Below are 19,193 nucleotides of genomic sequence, written 5' to 3' on the forward strand. Positions count from 1 at the left end.
TACAAGTTAAATATGGGGAAATCACAGGCAATATGTATTGCAATGTCAGAAGAAGAGAAAAATCTAATAAAATCTAGGTTTAAATTCTTGTGGCCAGATACAGGTATAGATTACCTAGGAATAAAAATCTCGGCAGAAGGCACTAAGATACTGGAAAGAAATTGTCAAATTCTTTTAAAGCAGACACAAGAGAAACTAAATAAGTGGAAGTCTCTTCCAATATCCTGGATGGGGAGAATTAATATTATAAAATCATATATATTACCAGCATGGTTATATAGATTCAGAATGGTCCCGGATATGCTGACTAAAGATTGGATTAACATATTACAATCAAAATTAATGAAATTTATATGGCGGGATAAACATCCTAGAATCCAAAAAAACACTTTATTTTTACCTAGGAGTCGGGGAGGACTGGGCCTTCCTAAACTACTTAATTATTGGTATGCATCTATGCTATCCCATATATATAAAATGCAACTGTTGCAATCTAAGGAGTCAGACTGGTATCTAATTGAAAAAACTATTTTGGGCTTGAAAGATCTAGAAATAGCCCTTTGGCTACAGAAAAGAGATCTAAAGGAATATACGAAACATTTCAAAGGGACACTACTTAATTCAACACTATTATTTTGGCAGAATTTTAAGAAGAAAATTGGTTTAAATGATCTTATAATTAAAAAGGCCCCGTTACAGACTCTAAATAAAAATATTCAGGATATAAACCTCAACGAGTGGGAAAAATGTAGGATAAAAAGAATAGAGGAACTTTGATGGGAAATAAACTTAAAGATTTTTCTACCTTGTGTATCGAGTTCGGTCTTACTAATAAAGAAATATTTAATTACATGAGAATTAAGAACTATTTATCTCACTCTCTTGTGGAGGAAAATAAAGATGAACATGTGATAAAGTTTATGAAAATATTTGATAACCAGACTAAACAGAAATCTTTAAAACTTTGTTCAGACTTAATTGTGGATATAGATGATCTTAAAGCTCCACCTGCCTGGAAAAAATGGGAGATTGATTTAAATATAGATAATGCCTCCCTTACAGCAGATCGCTGGATAAAAGCTTGGAATCAAGTTATGAAAAATGCTCATTGCTTGAACCTACAGGAGACTTATTTTAAAATTGTCAATCGATGGTATATGGTCCCAGAAAGGCTCCATAAGATAAACCCAGCAAATCAAAATCTATGCTGGAGATGTCAAAGAGCTGAGGGAACATGGATTCACATCTGGTGGTCATGCACTAAAATAATGGAATGTTGGGATAAGATATTTAATATCATATCTGGTATAGTGGAGAAACAAATAGATAAGTCACCGCTTAGAGCATTATTACTTCAAGATTGGGAGATGATTCCGGTAAAACAAAAAAACTTGATAGATCATGTGATCCTAGCGATGCTGGTAGTTATAGCTAGAAATTGGAGGCAAAAAAAGATAATCTCCTGGACATATGTCAAAAATCAAATTATTAATCAAAAGAATATGGAATATGGTTATTATAGAGCTAATGGGCTTATGCATAAATACTGGGAAATATGGGGAAGACTTACCCTATAAATTTCTATAAATTAGAGGAGAGAAGATCAACCCACTTTGGAGATACATACATGAAAGGACTGTACAGATACCAGTTATCTTTGTTATTTCTGTCTTTTTTTTTTTTGTTTTGTTTTTTTGTTTTGTCATAATGTTATCTATAATTGTAATATGCACGCATGGAAAACTGTAGTACAATGAATGAAGAAACTATATAGACCTCTACTCATAATGGAGCCCTATGAGGACCAGTAATAAGTAATTTCATATGCTGCTAATGTATTGTAACTTATTGTCTTTTTATATGTTTTGTACCTTTTGTATAATAAAGAACTAAAGAAAAATAAATAAAAAAAAAAAAAAAAAAAAAAACAATATAATTAAATTATATAATTGGCATTATATAAATCAATAAATAATAACTGATACAGTGCCTTATCATTTAAGTTCATATAGATAGATAATTTAGCATATATATATATATATATATATATGTGTGTGTGTGTGTGTGTGTGTGTGGGTGAAAAAGAAAGTACACCCTCTTTGAATTCTATGGTTTTACATATCAGGTGTACTTTTCACACATGGCCTCTCCATTTTAACTTTATTTTTGTTGAATAAATCATGACATGGTATAATATGGCATGTGCTGTTGTCAGGGCCGGCCCTACAATGGAGCCGACTGGGGCAATTGCGTTTTTTTTTTTGGTTGTTTGTTTTGAAGCGGAGGAGAGAGAGAGGGGCGCCGAGTAGTTTTCGCTTACCCGCTCGGCGCCCCTCTCTCCTCTGCGGCGAGTCTCCCTGTTCAGTCTCGGTGCCGGCTTGTAATGATGAGCGGCGGAAGTGGCGTCAATTTCCGGCGCTCAGCATTACAAACCGGCACCGTGGCAGAGCAGGGAGACTCGCCGGCAGGACTCTTTAAAGGTAAGTACCGGGGGGGAGAAATAATGGCGCCAGCGAAGTTTAAAATGCCGATGCCCCCCCCCCCCCCGCCGACGCGGCGTTAAGTCTTCGGCCGGCCCTGGCTGTTGTTCTTCTGAGGTGGTATTTACCCAGAGCCGGACTGGGAATAAAAAGAAGCCCTGGAATTATTTGGACACCAGCCCCACATTTATTTATTTTTTTGTGTGGTCACACTCATGTGCCCTTATGCCACACCAATGAGTATAACTAGAAACCACAGGGCCAATGGGTTATTACAAAATTCTCCTTTTTTCCTGCAGGAATGTATGAATTATAGTACAACGAACCAACTCTATATAAGTAAACTCTAAATTACTGAGTAGTCTAATTCTTGTATGGTTTTTCAAATACAGAGTGAGAAAATCGTAGATAAGGCTAACCTTAAATGAATCAATAAACCTCAAAAATTTAAATTGGCAAAAATAGTAGACTGACACATAACCTTGATTTGAAAACTAAGAAAACACACACCAGAATAGAACTAACCACAATGCTGCACATAATTAGTTTACTTGATTATTGAACTATGCGATGCATTTACAGTACAAGAATGCAAAGATAGCTCCAGTATAGCACTATTGTATGTCATTTGTAAATGAAAATACAAAGTGAAGAACAAAAAGGTTAAAACCATACAATGGAAAAGCAAAGAAAACAAACGGTAAATTGTATTTTAGGTCTGATTACTTCACTGATTTTAAGTTGATGCTCTAAAGTGTTTTTGAATGTGGGAAGGAGATAACGCAAATATGCATCAATGGGGTAGAAGGCTATTTTATGCACATAGCCTGACAATTCACAGCCTATTAACAATGTTGATATAGTACAAATAATAACTTACTGCACGGTGATGTTTGGAAATGAGAAATAGGAAAATAACAAACATGCAGACACCTCCAAATGATATAAGCTGTTCCGGCCTTTTGGATGTATCCAAGACTAACCAAATGATAAGTCCAATTAGAACCAATGCAGATAACACCCTAAAAGAGTAAAACATGGTCACAACAAAACTTAAGCAGTCATAATAAATAACCAAATAAAACGATACCTTTAAGACTTCAAATCACAGCTGAACAGGGACAGGGGACTGCTTGTTAAAGAGCAATGCGCTAATTATCCACTGTCACTGATGCAAGTTCAATACCGGTATATTGTGACACCTGATTTTGTCCAGATCACCAAGAACCCATTAACAGGCAAATAATGGTAAATGGTAAACAAGTCTTGGGGATCATAGGCTGGCCTAAGATTCAGGCTTCTGCTCAAAATGAATATCTTACAAAAAAAATCCTACTCACAAGCAGAGGCGTACGTAGAGTGTTTGACAACCCCCCCCCCAGACACACACACACTCACACTCACAATTTTAAAAAAAATAATGTGGGTAATAATTAGACTTGTGCATTCGTCTTCGGGCGAACATGAAAACGAGCACGAAGAGGCCGTTTTTTTGTTCGTTCCGAAGGAACGTAGAACAGAATACAGTGCCGGCAAACCGTAGGCGAAGACGAAGACTCACAATCACGAAGAATCGAAGATTCTTCGTGATCGTCTTCGTTTTTGCCGCGCAACCGCCAAAATTTCAAACAGGAGTGAGCTGATCCTCGTCTGTCCAATCAGCTCACTCTTGTGACGTAACGCTAAGGGTCTCGTCCAATGCCTGTGCTGCTGTTTTTTGAATTCTGAAGGCGCCTTTATAAGACCAGAGCTTGCCTGAGAGATCCATTCATTTTTCGCTGTGACTGCTTTGGCAACACTGCTGTGCTGCATCCGAGCGTTACAGACAGAGATTGTTCTTTTCTGTGTGAGACTGGTAAGCCTTAGCCTGCCATTTCTCACTGTGTACTTCATCCTCACTTCAGTGCTACTTAATTAATATATTTAATAATAATAATTTGATTAATTTAATTTTTTTAAAATTAATTTGTCATCAACTTTAGTGTAAGTGCTGTTGAGTTGACAGTGCACCCAGTGCCTCAGTGGCACTGGGGTGCCCTTGCCCTGGGCTGGCACTAGTGCCTATTGCCTGTCCTGCTTAAATAAATTAAATAGAATTTATAAATTACAATTTAATAGAATCTATAATTTAATAGTTCATTATAATATTATATATATATATATATTTGTCAGTCATATATATATATACTATAGTATACTAGTGTAGAGTGTACTGTAGACATTCATCTACTAGTGTCTAATTTAAAATCAGTAATATTAATTAATATAATTAATAATTGAATTCATTATAAAATTATATATATATTTGTCAGTTATAGTTAGTAATAGTATACTAGTGTAGAGTGTACTGTAGACATTCAGAACATCTACTAGTGTCTAATCTAAAATCAGTAATATCAATAATTCTCTAATTCTTTCTTATCTTAATAGTTAATTAAATTAGCTATAAATAAAAGTAATAATATTAATTAATTACTACTAGCGTATAGTTCAGCTAATCTTATTAGTACTGGTGCTGCAGCTCTATAGTTTGTGCTTTGTTTTAGCAACAGTAAGAGACCAAGTCAATTTTTCTTAATTAATCTTTCATTTTATTTCATTTGTTTTGCTCACCTCAGTCCATCAGTGAAGTGAACTTGTTGGGCTAGTGAGTGCAGCCGCATAAGTGCTGTGTTTTTTTTTGATCAGCAAGCAGTGACGTTAACTGTTTTGCAAAGATTTTCTCATTTATTTTACATTTTATTTCAATTTTATTAAAAGTACCCTTAGTGTTTTGCTCACCTCAGTCCATCAGTGAAGTGAACTTGTTGGGCTAGTGAGTGCAGCAAGCAGTGAAGATAACTGTTTTGCTGTGACATTTTATTTTATTTCTAATTCTTTTCAAGAAAAATTGACTGTGACGAGCTGTACTAAGCAAAGCTTCAAGCTACTAGCTGTAGTACTAAAATAATTCTAATCTTCTTTAATCTTAATCTATAATATATTATAAATAATAATATTCTAATTCATAATCTATAATATAAGTAATTCTAATTCTAAATTCTAATTCATAATCTATATTCTTCTATCTATAATACATAATATATAAGTAAATTAGTTCTAATCTATTAATATTATATAACTTAATATTAATTAATAAATCATATACTGAATCTGATTTAACCTCACTTTAGCTTAGTGGGTTTGAGAGCGTCTGCCTAGAGGTAGACTTATAGTAAGGAAATATAGCTTTAGGCTAGCATAGTAGTAGGCTAAGCTCTTAGGCCCGTGTAAATTCAAATTAAAAATAAAATACTGCTAGTTATTAAATAGTTAATCTTGAGTTAATAATTTAAATAACTTTAGGATTTTGGCAGATTGCACACAGCACAGTGCAGTAGTGCATAGTTTTACTTTTTAAGCAGTAGCACTGAAGAGAACTTCCTCTAATTTTTTTGTCTTTAATTCGTTTTTCCTTTTTTTTATTTTTATTTTTTTATTTTTTTTTATAGTTTTTTAAACACTACACTACACTACACTACACTACACACACAACACAAAATTTGAAATGGATCCTCCTTTTGGGACTAAGGAGGGACAAGCTCCATCTACCACCACCACCACCACCACCACCAGCAGCACCACCACCAGTTCTAAGATGCAGCCTTTGCGTCAGTCTAGTCGGCCAAGTAGGCCAAGCTCTCGCTTATCATTTGGGGAAGCATTGCTTGAAGGATCATCAAGTAAAGGAAAGGCACCAAAAGCAGGCAGTAGTAGTGCGGCTAGGCCCACAAGCTCTATGGTTTTTTACGGAAAGCCTAAAGCACCAGAAGCACGTTCAAAGTTAAAGGGTAGCACAAGTAGTACCAGCCCAGTGACTAAAAAGAAGTGCCTTTTGCCCCAAGCAGCATCTTCCCCATCCACCAGCAGCATGCAAGGTACCAAGCAGAGCCAAATTAGCAGCAAGACTCAGAGGGGTCCCAAACCAAAGCGATCTCATTCCTTTGTAGGGAAAACCACCACCACCACCCCCACCTCTACCGCCTCTACCACCACTAGTGCAGCGCCTACTGTTCCCACTGGTACCGCCACGCCATGTCCTCCTAGTACCTCTAGCAAGCCACCAAGTCCTTACAAAATTTTTGTAAAGACAGTTAGAGAGAGGGCTACACATAGTGGAACTCCACCTAGCGAGGTAGCAGAGGAGCCTGAGACTGAGAGGCCAAGTGCAGAGTCTATTCTTCCTGCTCGCACTACTACTAGTCACGAGTCTCACGACGATATCAGTCTTAGCTCCAGCCTAGCAGGAATTCCATTCGATCTGGCTAATGAAGAGCTAGACTATGAGCCAGAGGAAGTAGAGGAGATGAGTGGTCAGGAATCAGATTCCTCAGGGAGCAGTGTCCAAATGACTAGTGCACAATTTTCCCCTGAGCCTCCACCTTCTCCGCTACGATCATCACCATCACCACCACCAGCAGCAGCAGCAAAACCTAGCAAATCTAAAGCAATTAGCAGTCCCACTATGGCCAGTACTGTTACCACCAGTCCCACCACCACTAGTTCTGCCCCTGTTCATCCACCCCGAGCAGTAAGAGCAGCACCCAAGGCACACTCCAAGGCTATGCGCGCCCCAATTTGGGAGCACTTTGAAAATGTTGAAGAAGGGCGCTATGGAAAGTGCAAACATTGTGGGAAGCTAATAAGCAGAGGGAAAGTGTCTGGCCATTTTACCAGTGCTAGCATGAAGCATCACCTCAGCACTCAACACAACGCTGTGCTATTGGGGAAAGATGCAGAGGTAAAACTTAGTGCAGGCAGCATAGCTGGTGGCCGTGGAAAAACCCCAACAGCTTCTTCTTCTGAGCCAATAGCAGCAGCAGCAACTAGTGCTGGCAGCCAGAGACCAAGGCAGGTTGGAGCACTGCATGCCCAGCCCACCCTGGAAGAATTTGGGGCATTCCACTCCAAGAGAACGATGCCCAAACAGCAGGCCAATAAAGTAACGCGACTTATTGGTCAGTTCATTGCTGTTGGAGGGGCATCCTTCTCTATGATTGAAGGGGAGCCTTTCAAACAATTGATGGCGGCTGTGGCTCCACAATACACAGTTCCGTCACGTTCCACTTTCAGCAGGAACATTGTCCCCTCGCTGTATCGGTCCTGTGTTGCAGCAGTGAAAGAGGAGCTTTCCAAGGCTGCTGGTCAGTGTGTTCATTTCACTACAGATTTGTGGAGTGCACCTAGCGCCCAGCATGCCTTTCTTTCTTTGACAGCACACTGGTGGCAGCCCAGTGTCTAAGGAAGTTGCTGCAGCAGGCTACCGATCATTCCTTCTCCATGCAGAAGTGATGGATGAAAAGCACACTTCCCAAAATATTCTGCATGCGATTAGGAAAATGTTTAGCCTTTGGGTGGGAGCAGAGGCGGGCACCAATGTTGAAGTTGGTTTTGTGGTAACTGACGGAGGTGCCAATATGGTGAAAGCGCTGCGAGATGGTCATATTGTTGGTGTGCGCTGTGCAGCCCACATCATCCATCTTGTAGTGAAGGCAGCAATGTCAGAAGGAACTAATGTGGCAGCAGTAGTTCTGTCCCGCTGCAGAAAGATCGCTGGGCACTTTCACCATAGTGTTAAGGCTAGCCAACTTTTGAGGGAAGAGCAAGAGAGGTCAGGTCTTCCCGTACACTGCCTACATCAGGATGTCAGTACACGGTGGAACTCCACGTTAGACATGCTAGAGAGGATTTTGGAGCAGCAGAGGGCAATCCATAATCTTGCCTCAGAGCACAATATTGGGATTACCTCTCCATTGAATAGGGAGGATTGGACAGTGATCGCCCAGCTAGTGGCAGTCCTTAAACCATTCAGGGATGCCACAGAAAATTTAAGCTCAAACACTGCCAGTCTGGCCCAGGTAATCCCAGTGTTCTCCCATCTAGGCAGCAAGATGGATGTGTTCCTTGGAAACCGTGAGGCTGTTCAAGGTGGCACTCTACATCCTGACGTAGCAGCCATAGTCAGGAAGCTGAAGGATCTGCTAAAAGTACACCTTCGCAAGCGAATGGAAGAGAGTCCCGAAATGATGCTAGCGTGCCTTTGTGATCCAAGAATTAAGGGAAAGCTAGCTTTGAAATTCAATGTTCTCAGTAGCTACCGGGAGCAATTGGTCAACAAGGTGCGTGACTGGCAGCGTAAAATGGGAATGCTGTCCGAGGAGGGTGAGGTGCAGGAGGAGGAAGAGATGATGTGGTCTGCTACCCCTAGCAGCAGCATCAGCAGCAGTGCCACAAGCAGCACAACACAGCTGAGTGGAGCAGCTGCGTTTTGGGAAGAGGCACTTGGCAGTATAGTTGGACCATCTGACAGAGCTAGCAGCAGAAAGGAGAGTAGTGCTGCTGAAATGGTCAAACTTTACCTCTGTGAAGTTCCTTCTGCTCCTAATGTTGATCCTCTTAGCTACTGGGATGAAAAGAAGAGTGTGTGGCCTGCACTCTCATGGGTTGCGCAGCAGCTTCTATCATGTCCGCCAACCACTGTTCAAAGTGAGCGCGTGTTTTCTATGACTGGAAACATACTGAGTCCACAGCGCTCACGCATGGCACCTCATCTCATGGAGCAGATTGCCTTTCTTAAATTCAATCTGCCCAAATTGGGTTACCCAGCTCTTAGCTTGGAAAGTTAAATTTTTTCTCTCTAATGTTTAAGGTAGTTTCTCCCCCTGGTTGCACTTGCTGCGGTGTGGCAATGCCTGCTACCTCCGCTGGTGTAGCCAATTTACGCTAGGGCCTAGTGTCTGAGCTCTGTAAGTCCGCTCCCAAACGCCTAGGACTGACAGTCTTTGGATGCTTTGCCCTGGGGTGAAACAGGTGAGTGGGTCGTCAATTGCCCACTCATTCACCTTTTTCCGTTTCCAACGCTGCTGCTGGTGGTGGTGCCAGTATCTTTTGCCAGTTCGCTTCCTGGCTGAAATCATGCCTCAGATGTCCCTAATGGAAAGGGTAGTTTCTCCCCCCTGGTTGCACTTGCTGCGGTGTGGCAACGCCTGCTACCTCCGCCGGTGTAGCCAGCTTACGCTAGGGCCTTGTGTCTGAGTTCTGTAGGTCTGCTCCCAAACGCCAAGGACTGACAGTGCTTGGATGCTTTGCCCTGGGGTGAAACAGGTGAGCGGGTCGTCAATTGCCCACTCATTCGCCTTTCCCAATGCTGCTGCTGCTGCTGGTGGTGGTGCCAGTGTCTCTCTTCAATGCCAGTTCGCTTCCTGGCTAGTGTCATGCCTCGAATGTCCCTGATGGTAAGGGTAGTTTCTCCCCCCTGGTTGCACTTGCTGCGGTGTGGCAACGCCTGCTACCTCCGCCGGTGTAGCCAGCTTACGCTAGGGCCTTGTGTCTGAGTTCTGGAAGTCCGCTCCCAAACGCCAAGGACTGACAGTGTTTGGATGCTTTGCCCTGGGGTGAAACAGGTGAGCGGGTCGTCAATTGCCCACTCATTCGCCTTTCCCAATGCTGCTGCTGCTGGTGGTGGTGCCAGTGTCTCTCTTCTCTGCCAGTTCGCTTCCTGGCTAGTGTCATGCCTTAATTGTCCCTTATGGTAAGGGCAGTTTCTCCCCCCTGGTTGCACTTGCTGCGGTGTGGCAACGCCTGCTACCTCCGCCAATGTAGCCAGCTTACGCTAGGGCCTTGTGTCTGAGTTCTGGAAGTCTGCTCCCAAACGCCAAGGACTGACAGTCTTTGGATGCTTTGCCCTGGGGTGAAACAGGTGAGCGGGTCGTCAATTGCCCACTCATTTGCCTTTTCCAATGCTGCTGCTGCTGCTGCTGCTGGTGGTGCCAGCATCTCTTCTCTGCCAGTTCGCTTCCTGGCTAGTGTCATGCCTTAAATGTCCCTTATGGTAAGGGCAGTTTCTCCCCCCTGGTTGCACTTGCTGCGGTGTGGCAACGCCTGCTACCTCCGCCAATGTAGCCAGCTTACGCTAGGGCCTTGTGTCTGAGTTCTGGAAGTCCGCTCCCAAACGCCAAGGACTGACAGTCTTTGGATGCTTTGCCCTGGGGTGAAACAGGTGAGTGGGTCGCCAATTGCCCACTCATTCGCCTTTCCCATTTTTCAATGCTGCTGCTGGTGGTGGTGCCAGCATCTCTTCTCTGCCAGTTCGCTTCCTGGCTAGAGTCATGCCCAAAATGTCCCTAGTGGTAAGGGCAGTTTCTCCCCTCTGGCTGCGTCTGTTTGCGGTGTGGCAACGCCTGCTACCTCCGCCGGAGTGGCCAGCTTACGCTAGGGCCTTGTGTCTGAGCTCTGGAAGTCTGCTGCCAAACGTCTAAGACTGACAGTGTTTGGGTGCTTTGCCCTGGGGTGAAACAGGTGAGTGGGTCGCCAATTGCCCACTCATTCGCCTTTTCCAATTCTGCTGCTGCTGCTGGTGGTGGTGCCAGTGTCTCTTCGATGCCAGTTCGCTTCCTGGCTAGTGTCATGAATCAAATGTCCCTAATGGTAAGGGCAGTTTCTCCCCCCTGGCTGCCTCTGTCTGCGGTGTGGCAACGCCTGCTACCTCCGCCGGAGTGGCCAGCTTACGCTAGGGCCTTGTGTCTGAGCTCTGGAAGTCTGCTGCCAAACGTCTAAGACTGACAGTGTTTGGGTGCTTTGCCCTGGGGTGAAACAGGTGAGTGGGTCGCCAATTGCCCACTCATTCGCCTTTCCCAATTCTGCTGCTGCTGCTGCTGGTGGTGGTGCCAGTGTCTCTTCGATGCCAGTTCGCTTCCTGGCTAGTGTCATGAATCAAATGTCCCTAATGGTAAGGGCAGTTTCTCCCCCCTGGCTGCCTCTGTCTGCGGTGTGGCAACGCCTGCTACCTCCGCCGGAGTGGCCAGCTTACGCTAGGGCCTTGTGTCTGAGCTCTGGAAGTCTGCTGCCAAACGTCTAAGACTGACAGTGTTTGGGTGCTTTGCCCTGGGGTGAAACAGGTGAGTGGGTCGCCAATTGCCCACTCATTCGCCTTTTCAATGCTGCTGCTGGTGGTGGTGCCAGCATCTCTTCTCTGCCAGTTCGCTTCCTGGCTAGAGTCATGCCCAAAATGTCCCTAATGGTAAGGGCAGTTTCTCCCCCCTGGCTGCCTCTGTTTGCGGTGTGGCAACGCCTGCTACCTCCGCCGGAGTGGCCAGCTTACGCTAGGGCCTTGTGTCTGAGCTCTGGAAGTCTGCTGCCAAACGTCTAAGACTGACAGTGTTTGGGTGCTTTGCCCTGGGGTGAAACAGGTGAGTGGGTCGCCAATTGCCCACTCATTCGCCTTTTCAATGCTGCTGCTGGTGGTGGTGCCAGCATCTCTTCTCTGCCAGTTCGCTTCCTGGCTAGTGTCATGCCTCAAATGTCCCTAATTGTAAGGGCAGTTTCTCCCCCCTGGCTGCCTCTGTCTGCGGTGTGGCAACGCCTGCTACCTCCGCCGGAGTGGCCAGCTTACGCTAGGGCCTTGTGTCTGAGCTCTGGAAGTCTGCTGCCAAACGTCTAAGACTGACAGTGTTTGGGTGCTTTGCCCTGGGGTGAAACAGGTGAGCGGGTCGCCAATTGCCCTCTCATTCGCCTTTCCAATTTTTCAATGCTGCTGGTGGTGGTGGTGGTGGTGGTGGTGCCAGCATCTCTTCTCTGCCAGTTCGCTTCCTGGCTAGAGTCATGCCCAAAATGTCCCTAATTGTAAGGGCAGTTTCTCCCCCCTGGCTGCCTCTGTCTGCGGTGTGGCAACGCCTGCTACCTCCGCCGGAGTGGCCAGCTTACGCTAGGGCCTTGTGTCTGAGCTCTGGAAGTCTGCTGCCAAACGTCTAAGACTGACAGTGTTTGGGTGCTTTGCCCTGGGGTGAAACAGGTGAGCGGGTCGCCAATTGCCCTCTCATTCGCCTTTCCAATTTTTCAATGCTGCTGGTGGTGGTGGTGGTGCCAGCATCTCTTCTCTGCCAGTTCGCTTCATGGCTAGAGTCATGCCCAAAATGTCCCTAATTGTAAGGGCAGTTTCTCCCCCCTGGCTGCCTCTGTCTGCGGTGTGGCAACGCCTGCTAACTCCGCCGGAGTGGCCAGCTTACGCTAGGGCCTTGTGTCTGAGCTCTGGAAGTCTGCTGCCAAACGTCTAAGACTGACAGTGTTTGGGTGCTTTGCCCTGGGGTGAAACAGGTGAGTGGGTCGCCAATTGCCCACTCATTCGCCTTTTCAATGCTGCTGCTGGTGGTGGTGCCAGCATCTCTTCTCTGCCAGTTCGCTTCCTGGCTAGAGTCATACCCAAAATGTCCCTAATGGTAAGGGCAGTTTCTCCCCCCTGGCTGCCTCTGTTTGCGGTGTGGCAACGCCTGCTACCTCCGCCGGAGTGGCCAGCTTACGCTAGGGCCTTGTGTCTGAGCTCTGGAAGTCTGCTGCCAAACGTCTAAGACTGACAGTGTTTGGGTGCTTTGCCCTGGGGTGAAACAGGTGAGCGGGTCGCCAATTGCCCACTCATTTGCCTTTCCCATTTCCTTTTCCATTTCATTATTTTCCTTCTGATACACAACCAACCAAACATAACACACACAATAACACATATAACACATATAACACACAGTGACATCACACATAACACACATACACACACACTTACAATGCACAAAACACAAGGACCTTTTCCTTGTTATTTGCCCTGGCCTTCACTCACTAATAGCATTACATTAACACTATAACTCACACTTCACCCTATAACATTTTTCCATCCACATACCTGCCAACAGACCCAACTTTTTCAGGGACAGTCCTGCTTTTTTCCAGTCCTGTCCCATCTAATTTAGCTAAACTAGGTATGCAAAATGCAAATACACATAGGTAGTTATAGCTCGGTAGGTAACGCTACTATAAACATTTAATAAATATAATCAAGTACTAAATAATAAATCTAACTTTAAAATACATTTAAATAAACCCCTATTTTTTTTTTAAAAAAAAACATTAAAATTAAATTATTATTATTTAGACATAATCCATCTTTAACCAAACCAGTGCACTGCTACTAATCTTAAACATAACCGTACATTAACCCTAAGCTATTTTTTAGTTCTTGTCCAACATTTTTCCATCAGCATACCTGCCAACACACCCAAGATTTTGGTGGACAGTCCTGCTATTTTCCAGTCCTGTCCAATAAGTAAGTTGGGTTGTTGCAAAGTATGCCATTGTAAATAGGTAGCAAATGTTAGGCATGTAAAGTGGTCCAAAATCAATTTAAAAATGTAAAATATTCCCTATTCTTTTATTAAACATCTATGGACAGTACACCTCGGTATGTGTGTGCAACTCTATTGGTCGTTTCGGCAGGGGGCTCGCCTGCCATCAACGAATGAAGTGCATTCTGCAGTTCTGCAATTCACTCGTTGATGCCAGACCAGCCCCCTGCCGAAACGACCAATAGAGCTGCACACACGTACCTTCACGGCAGCTGCTGCTGCTGTGATGTGTTATTAACCCCGTATTAACCCCTGCTAGGCAACCAGGAGGAAAACGAAGATTAAACGAGCACGAAGAATGTCCGCGAATATTCGCCCGAAGAGAAGACAGGAACGGGCGAATATTCGCGGAATACGAAGATTTTTTTTTCCCCGAAGACGAGCACGAAGACGAACACGAAGAGCCCCCTGGTGCCCAAGTCTAGTAATAATATTAACTTGACAAATTTGTAAACTGTATGTAAACTAGAACAAACTAGAGTTTTAACTTATACATTTATTACGTTTAAATAAATAACATTTGCTGAATAGATATGGTACAGCATAACTCATATCACTATATACTGGGCCAGACATTGATGGTGGGCTGCATAGACATCTGCGCGGCCCCAGTGCTGCTCGGACCACACTCCTGCCCCCCCCCCTTAGGTACGCTACTGCTCACAAGTAAGCAATTAACCCTAAGGGGACAAATCCCCTTAAGTTCTGAGTTTTTAACTTCAGATTTGTACAGCGTGCCCTATGTTATTCTTTTTCATATTAAGTTTTTATAAGTTTTTTTTTTCATGGTATGAAATGTACATGTAAAAATACATTAATTTAAATAGTGCTAAAACTTGGACATCCAATTGAATCACTTAGTAGATTTTTTTGAAGACGCAGTTGAGAATTTGAATTGCAAACCATCCAACTATAACCATCAATTAAACAAACAATTAAGGTTAAGACATATGATTAAGTCAAGCTCCTTATTACACCACAGAATGCCTTCTCACTGGTGGATATATTATTCATCTCGAACAGATGTTAAAAACAATATGTCCTGCATTATAACATGGAGGGTCCTGAAATAACAAAAAAGTCCTCACATTCAACCATACTGTTATATCATGTAAATTGGCAGCCATTCCTGGACAGTAATGCTATAATACATAAGATAATTCTAAAAGTGTTCTACAGTTATTGTAAAAAAATTATTTTTGATTTTCATACACATTTACTCCAAAGTTAATTTAAAAAATAGGTGAAAGATTATTCCTACAAAAATAATACATTTACAGGGCCGCTTACAGCAAACAAAATAGCCTTTAACAAAGTCTTGGTAGTATTACTCACCAGGTTATCCATTTTTTATTCCTCTTCAAGAACATTCCAACAGGACTTAGCATTTTTTTAATTTTCTTCCCAAAGAGTTTCATGATCAGGTCATAGACAATGAAGAAAAGCACCACACATGTGATAACCACCAGTGCCAGGGCACGTTGAAAGTTCAGTACACAGGCTGCAATGAAGTAGGCAGCATAGCCTGGAGAATGCAGAACAATGAATTACAGACAAAAGTGATGGATGACAATTCATAATTTGCTGAGATAATGGCAAAAAACCTGATCTGTTTGAACTCTAAAACTGCATTAGTTTATCTGTTTTATAGGAGGATTTCAAGGAATATGGCCCAAGAAAGTTGCAGATTATTTATACCATACCAAGAACACCCTGTGTGTTCTTTGTATGAAAATGAGTTAGCAGAGAAATAGATGGACTAACGTAGTAAGAGTTTACTTACTCTTAAAAGAACTGTGGGCTTAATAACGATGACTACTACCCAAGACATGTTTCAAGAAGAAATAAATGTCAATATTGGACATTTGCTAAACTCAGGGTATATGGTGGACACAGCCAAGCATGACCTCAAGTGTCAAAAAGCAAAGGTTAGCTTTGTAAGTGTCGCGATGGAAGGCTTGCTTACCATAAGTTAAAAGTTAAGGGGCTTAAGTTAAACAGACTTAAAGAACAGGAAAAGTTTGAGGCTGAAGACAATCTCACATCCAAGTATGCCAAGGTACCAGTAGTGTTATAAATAAAAGACTTCTATATGTACACTGTACATGTATAACCAGGATTTATTTTATTTATCACAAACAAGTAACGCTAATACTCTACTTGTGGATTTCAGTGCAGAATATTTAGTTATATTACCTACACAGAGGATTCCAATAGCAATGAGCTTCAGAAGCGGTGATTGTTGTTTGCAAAAACTTGCAACTTCGTCATATTGATTTGACATTTTGCTAAAAAGCAAATGGACAAAAACAATAACACAACATATTTACTCCTTTTACAATAATTAGATAATTTAAACATGCATGGGATAGGCATTAAGCTATCCTGAATATAAGATGTTACATACGATAAGACCAATTTAATGTAGAATACATATGAAACAACTACAGGTAAATTTTGCCATGATTACTCACCTTTGGAAGCTCAATTTACTTTTACTTTGTGGTTCATCGACTACTACTTCGTAGTTGCGCTCCACATTCTCACCTTCTTCCTAAAAGTACACACAGACTTAATAAGATGCCAACTATGCAAGTTGTTTGTTTATAATCACTATTTTGCTAAACAGTCAATATAGTGTTAATGAGTTCAGTGTATTAAATTTCAATTAACTGTAAAAACTGTAGTGATTGAGGCTGAGAAGTGTAATTTCACCATTAGTGTAATCAATGTTAGCGTTATAGTGATATAGGACTACATTGCTGCAAAGCTACTGTTTTATAAAGCACCATTAGATGACAGGCCCCAGTATGTCCCTAGTAAGAGAGTTACGCATCTAAACCGTATCAAAGGCATTAGGCTTGGCAAATGGGACAAAAATGGGACAAAAATGGGACCCTGAAAATTTTTTCGGTCTGTTTCTGTAAATAATTTTCTTTCTCTGCCCATTCCGTTAGGCCTGAAAATTCAGGGGCATTTTTCATTCAGGAAAAAAATGTACGCCCTTGAAAGTCAGACAAAATTCAGAGCTTTTTGAAACTGATTCGTGCAGATCTGGCCTCATTTTCAGGGCTTCATACGAATCGCTGAATTTACCAATTCATACTAATCCAAATGTACAAGCAGGGCTGATTCAAGGCTCTGGTGGGCCCTGGGCAAACAATATAATAGAGGGCACGTGCAGCCATCTTTGAATTCCACTACCACGGTTCGCGGTCCGCCGCCGCGTGTGATTAAAAGCGCAGAGGGGGCCCCAAATAGATTACACAAACAGGTGTATATATATATATATATATATATATATATATATATATATATATACATATAAAATACATATACATAAAATATATTATATATATATATATATATATCACATACACCATGATTCACATATATTAATTATTATAGATATATTATATATTAACCGCTCGGCGCCCCTCATTCTCCTCCACGAGCCCTCTACCCCCGTCCCGGTGCCGGCATTTCATGCAGAGCGCCGCAATATGCCGGCATTTTGCGGCGCTCTGCATGAAATGCCGGCACCAGCGAGCGGCTTTTAAACACTGATGCGGAGGAGAGAGAGGGGCGCCTAGCAACCGCTCGGCGCCCCTCGTTCTCTCCTGCATCAAAAAAAAAAGAAGACAGCGTTTAATAGCCGCTCGCTGGTGCCCGCTGCTTCACTGCTGGGCGCCGAAATATGACGTCATATTACGGCGCTCAGCAGTGAAGCAGCGGGCACCAGCGAGCGGTTCAGGAAGACAGAAGTATCGTCCTCCCGTCGCTGGACTTCAAGGTGAGAGGGGGGAGAGAGGGAGTTAAAAAGTGATGAGGAAGGGAGGGAGTTAAAAAGTGATGAGGAAGGGAGGGAGGGAGTTAAAAAGTGATGCGGGAGGGAGTTAAAAAGTGATGCGGGAGGGGGTTAAAAAGTGATGAGGGAGGGGGTTAAAAAGTGATGAGGGAGGGGGTTAAAAAGTGATGAGGGAGGGAGAGGGGGTAGATATAAGTAAAGAGTGTGCATTAATGTGTGGATGCATTGAGTGAATGAGAGAGAGCATGAGTTAATATGTGAATGTATTGTCTGAATGAGGGAGAGCATGAGTTAATGTGTGGATGAGTTGCCTGAATGAGGGAGAGCATGAGTTAATGTGTGGATGCATTGAGTGAATGAGGGAGAGCATGAGTTAATGTGTGGATGAGTTGTCTGAATTAAAGTGTGAATTAGTGAGTGACTGTAAAAGTGTTTGTGTATCATAGATGTATAATTGTGGAAGGGCAAAGATGGGACTAGCAGGAGGTTTGAGCCTTGGGGACCAAGATGGCACAGGCAGGGTGTATATGGGACAAAGATGGCACTGGCCGGACTGTTTGGGGACAAAGTTGACTTGTGCTGGGCTATTTGGGGACAAAGATTGCAAATCTTATGTGTGTTATCTGGGTGCTAGTCGGGTTCTATGTGGGCAGTGTGGACGCCAGGGCTGGCTTTGGGGTGTGCAACCTGTGATCTATGCCTGTAATTTAGGGGGTTTTAAATATACCTTTAATGCCCTGTTTTTTGTGAATTCCAATTGATCTTTACCTGCAAAGATGGGTTTTTGTGTTATTCTTTAGATCCATATCTGCTATGCTATGTTTCCATACATTATTTTTGTGTACTTGCAAATACAGGGTTAATATGTCTTATTCAGTTGATCTATACCTGCGATGCTACGTTTCATATATTATTATTGTATACCTGCAAATACAGGACTTGTATGTCTGATTCTGTTTATTTGATATATACCTTCAGTGCTGAGATCACAAGTGAATTTCAATTGATCTGGGTTTGTGTGTTGATCTATACCCGCTATCGGCAGCAGGGACAAATATATATATATATATAAATATATATATATATATATATATATATGGGCAGCAGGGGCTAGTAAAGGGGAGCAATTTCAGTGCTTGCCATAGGCGCTATTTTCAGTAGATACGCCTCTGTCCCTTACTTTCTTATCAAGGAGATAAAGGAGTCAAAATGCTCTCCACTAAAAGCAGAATCTTCTTGGATTCAGCCCCGTCTGACATTTTTTAGTGCTATAAAAACCGTGTTAACTTTTGTGTCATTAATATTGTATTTTTTGAAAAATCATACAAACTATTAACAAAATACAAAAAATCCACAGTCACACGGTAGTCATTGTAGTTGTCCCACATGCTTTTATCTACTAAAATCAAGATGCCTACTTAAATAGACTTCCAACGTAGACTTCCTACACATGCTCTGTCGCTTTCCCACTGAATTTTATGTAAGCTAATCATAGTGGTTATTTAGCAAATATCGGCTTGGCTGAATTTAATGGCTGTGATACTAGGCTTGTGAAGGAAACAAGGTTTATGATTGTAATTTAAACAAAAAAATGTACTACCACAAATTTTGACAAAGGCTGGTCATAAAATTAGAGCACTAAAAGTACCACCATTTCAAATACCCTGGGGTGTTTAGCTATCATAAATATGGTGGTAAACT

The 19,193-nt window shown here is 42.5% G+C and overlaps 1 protein-coding gene across 1 annotated transcript in view; it reads right to left on the reverse strand.

The window, feature by feature from the left end:
• SLC28A1 (solute carrier family 28 member 1) overlaps nucleotides 1-19,193 on the reverse strand; it is a 37,954-nt gene that overhangs the window by 12,418 nt on the left and 6,343 nt on the right. Inside the window, exons 3-6 of the mRNA XM_053463139.1 lie at nucleotides 16,159-16,238; nucleotides 15,881-15,972; nucleotides 15,020-15,209; nucleotides 3,361-3,502 (exon numbers count right to left, since the gene is read on the reverse strand). Coding sequence (XP_053319114.1) covers nucleotides 3,361-3,502; nucleotides 15,020-15,209; nucleotides 15,881-15,972; nucleotides 16,159-16,238 — 504 coding nt within the window. The remainder of the gene's footprint in view (nucleotides 1-3,360; nucleotides 3,503-15,019; nucleotides 15,210-15,880; nucleotides 15,973-16,158; nucleotides 16,239-19,193) is intronic.

This window comes from Spea bombifrons, chromosome 4 (assembly GCF_027358695.1).
Source record: "Spea bombifrons isolate aSpeBom1 chromosome 4, aSpeBom1.2.pri, whole genome shotgun sequence".
Classification (NCBI taxonomy): domain Eukaryota; kingdom Metazoa; phylum Chordata; class Amphibia; order Anura; family Pelobatidae; genus Spea; species Spea bombifrons.